At 36.1% G+C, this 3,897-nt stretch overlaps 1 protein-coding gene across 1 annotated transcript in view; it reads right to left on the reverse strand.

Moving 5' to 3' along the window:
• Positions 1-3,664, reverse strand: part of LOC103152339 (calcium-binding protein 5) — a 6,055-nt gene extending 2,391 nt beyond the window's left edge. Inside the window, 4 exon segments of the mRNA XM_074560030.1 lie at positions 348-495; positions 2,557-2,587; positions 2,910-2,959; positions 3,423-3,664. Of these exon segments, the coding sequence (XP_074416131.1) occupies positions 348-495; positions 2,557-2,587; positions 2,910-2,957 (227 nt within the window). The 5' untranslated portion in view covers positions 2,958-2,959; positions 3,423-3,664.
• Positions 3,665-3,897: the final 233 nt, after the last annotated feature.

Below are 3,897 nucleotides of genomic sequence, written 5' to 3' on the forward strand. Positions count from 1 at the left end.
TGGGCTCAGCTGGGGTTGCTAGGAAACGGTGCTGGGCTCAGCTGGGGTTGCTAGGAAACGGTGCTGGGCTCAGCTGGGGTTGCTAGGTAACAGGCCACTGAATGTGACTTAACTATCCACGTTATATTTATGCAGTAGAGAGAGAAGGATTAGGGCCAATGAAAAAAAGAGAAAATTCTGAATTTAATCTCAGAATTCTTATATAAAAGTCATAATTATTTATTTCTCAGTGGCTCTAATCCCCTTCGACACATTAGATGTTGAGATTTCAGCTGTTTGTTTGGAGTTGGGCGGGTCTTGCGTTGCGTTTGGGCTGTAAACTGTCAGATCTGGCAACCCTGTGGGACTCACGGTTCATGTTGATGTTCTGGCTGAGTTCGATCAGCTCCATCTCGGTGGGCATGTAGCCCATCGTCCTCATCAGGTTCCCCAGGTCTTTGCAGCTGATCAGCCCATCTTTGTCTTTGTCGAACTCGTTGAACGCGTCTCGCAGCTCTGCAGAAATTAATACACAAATGATGTAAATATGAGAACTGCAACAAGATTCTGCCGGGATAGTGTAATTTCATTGATTTTTTTTTTATTTATGTAGTCAGGCATCAATTTTTTTTTCCATACTTAAAAAACTGGACTTAACTGGAAAAGAAAAAGCAGAAGATTTATATTTATACATCAAATTAAACTAAATTACCCCTTAGTAAATACAACATATAAAAACTCCAAAACATATCGCTTCTTATATTTAAATCCCTAAAAGAAACAAAAAAGGAAAGAAAACAATACAAAACTAAAACACATTCAACACCCTAAACCTTTTTGTTTAGCTTGTTGTTTTGTAAATTTACAAACATGTCATGAATAATATTTGAATAATTTAAGTAAATGTGTTTTTGTCGCTATACATGTACTGGAGTTCCTGTGAATGAAGGGGAAATTTTGCATTTTGCAGACACTCTGATGTGACATCCCTCTGTAGAGATCTTACAGATGACCTTTTAGATCGATGGCCTAAGCAAAACATTTTTATTACATTTTTGCACAAAATTATTCTTATGTAAGGAGATTTGAGTTTGCCCAATTCCGTCTGTTTTGAGCTGTTCTAGGGCGTCTTGTCACTTTAAATCAAAATAAGCTGCTGCTGGCCACGCCCCCAAACTCAAATGTTTACACTCACACATGAAAATGACTACAAACAGATGCTCAACTATACAACTATACATCTTTGAAAAGCAGAAGTGGAGCCTCCTTCACAACCAACGAGAATGCAGCAAGCTTTTTCTGGATGGTGTACAGCTGATGTGCTGGAGCTCTGCTGGGGTTGCTAGGTAACAGAGTTGGGCTTGGCTAGTGTTGCTAGGTAACGGCTCATGGAATGTGACTTCACAGGCAGGAGGTTTTTAAAACGGTTCATTTTCCAGACACCAAAAACAGAAACTTATTGCCAAAAAACAGCTGAGACCCAAATGAAAACATAAAAATGAGCAAAATGTGAATTCTGCTTAATAAAACACTTTAATTTGAGATTAGAAGTCTGGTGTTGGAAACAGAGATTGGAATGAAAGTAAAAGTAAAGTTCTAATAGTCTAGGACGAGCTTTTTTTATCATTTGATATTATTATAATATTTAACAGTTTATATGTTTTCTTTGACATTCCTAGAAATAGGAATGTCAAGTTGTGAGAAAGCAGATGAAAGAAAAACTTTCAGCAGATAACAGGAAGGCTGAGAAAAGTACAAGAGTGTTTTTAACCTTTGAATGTGTTGGAGTTTGCTGAATTAAAAAATGTTGTCAGCTTTCTGAAAATTTGGAAAGAGTGAAGTTCTGTGATTTATAAAGACATTTTAAAATGTCAACTCTCAAGTAATTTAGTTTCTGTTTCGTTAAATAATATTTTGAAAGCAGAGCTCAGATCTTCCAATATCATAGTTCCTAAGAGTTATTGAGTTTTATAAAAACTACAAATCTGCAGCGGTCGACAGAGCAGCCAATAATTACATTCAAGTAAAAGTAGCACTACTTCAACATATTTTTACTCAAGTAAAAGTAAAAATGAATTTGGTAAAAAGGCAACTTAAGATTTTAAAAATGATATCGATGTAAGTTTATGAGGAAACTTTTGGTGTTTTAATAACGAAAATGAAAATAATTTACATAAATAATTACAAAATGAGGCAAAATCTAAATTTTTCAATCTAAAACTTAAAACACTTAAGCAAAAACTGCAGGTGTGTGTCTGGTGAACTTTTGATTAAAACAAATTAGTTTTTTATTTAGTAAAGTTACTCACAGTTGGTAGAGAATCCAAAAGTGTTATTTGAATAAGAGTGGTGATACTTAATAGTAAAAGTTATAAGGTAGTAAAAGTTACTCAGGTAATAGTAAAAAGTACAACATTGCAAAAGTACTTGTAAAAGTCCAAGTTACTGAGTAAAAAACTGAGTAAATGTATCTAGTTACTATTCAACTCTGGAAATTGACTGTAAAATTCAGATTGCTGCATTTCTACAAAAAAGCAAACAAAAGAAAACATGAGGATCATAAAGTGATGAACTTACCATCAATTTCATCCTCAGCCAGCTCTCTTGACTGCACAAAAACAGAAACAAAATCTAAAACTGGATTCAATATAAAGAAACTTCAGATAGCAAAAACTAAATATGCAAATTGATTTAGGAAACCCTGAAAATTTGCTGCTCAGAATTAAAAATAAATCAGTGCAGGAACCAGATTAAAATTGATGGATGTTCTGATGTTGTGGATTTACACATAGATTATGGCCTGAGTCGTCACTGGCATGCGGTTGCAGAAAGCAGATGCAGATTTTCTGTCTCTGTTTAATCCATCCAGACTGCAGCTGATGTTTGCAAACAATAACTGCCACCAGAAAGAAATATTCCTCCATACTTACGATGTTTTTGCCTCCTCTCAGGAAAATGCACGCTGCACCAAAGCTCATTTCTGTGGGAGGGATTATGGAATAAAAAGAAAAATGTTAAAACTGATTAAAATGCGTCTTGCACTGCAAAAACACAAAATATGACCAAGTATTTCTGGTCTAGTTTCTTAGTACTTGAAATAAGAAAAAATTTACTTACAAGTAACTCTTAAGCAACATATAGGAGCTTATTTAACTGAATAATTTTTGAATATTTTTTTTTAAAAAGTATGAGTATCTATTTAAATTGTGGCAGATTTGTTCATCTATAATGTTGGAAAAATGTTAGTTTTAAAGAGTGAGCTAGTACTTTTTTAAACCAATATTAAGGAATAATTTAGTGAAAACAAGCTCTTATTTCTTGCTAAAAAGTTACTTGTAAGTTGGTTTTGTCTTATTTCACCTGTTCTAAGACATTTTCACTTTAAGCCAGGCTAAAAATACTTGGTAAGGTTGTGTGTTTTTGCAGTGTAGAAAGTGTCTCACCTTCTTCTGGTGATTTCTGCTCGTCAGTTAAATGCGTCCCACATGAAGCCTTGGCTTGGGCTGACACCTGCAGAGCGGCGGGAGCTTTCTGCTTCCCGCTCTTCCTCCTGGACTGTGAGCCGTCCCTCTTCAGCCAAGACAGCTTTGCCTCTCAGCGTGCAGCGACCCGACCCGGTGTGGCCCGCCTGCTGCTGCTGCTACTGCTGATGATACTCAAGAGTCTGTGTGAGCTGGAGTCTGTGAGAGCCAGGGATGTTTGAATGTGAGGCGGAGGGGGAGGAGTCAGTCTGTGGCGTGTCTGGAGGATGGCAGCGGCAAACATGATGCCCTGCTTTCTCTGCTTTCTTACTTTATCAAACATTACTGCAGTCTGAGATGTGAGAAAATATGCAAAAACACAAAATCTTACCAAGTATTTTTAGTTTAGTTTCTACTGCAAATATCTTATTTCAATATCACCTAGAAATAAGAGAAA

This window comes from Poecilia formosa, unplaced genomic scaffold (assembly GCF_000485575.1).
Source record: "Poecilia formosa unplaced genomic scaffold, Poecilia_formosa-5.1.2 Scaffold308, whole genome shotgun sequence".
Classification (NCBI taxonomy): domain Eukaryota; kingdom Metazoa; phylum Chordata; class Actinopteri; order Cyprinodontiformes; family Poeciliidae; genus Poecilia; species Poecilia formosa.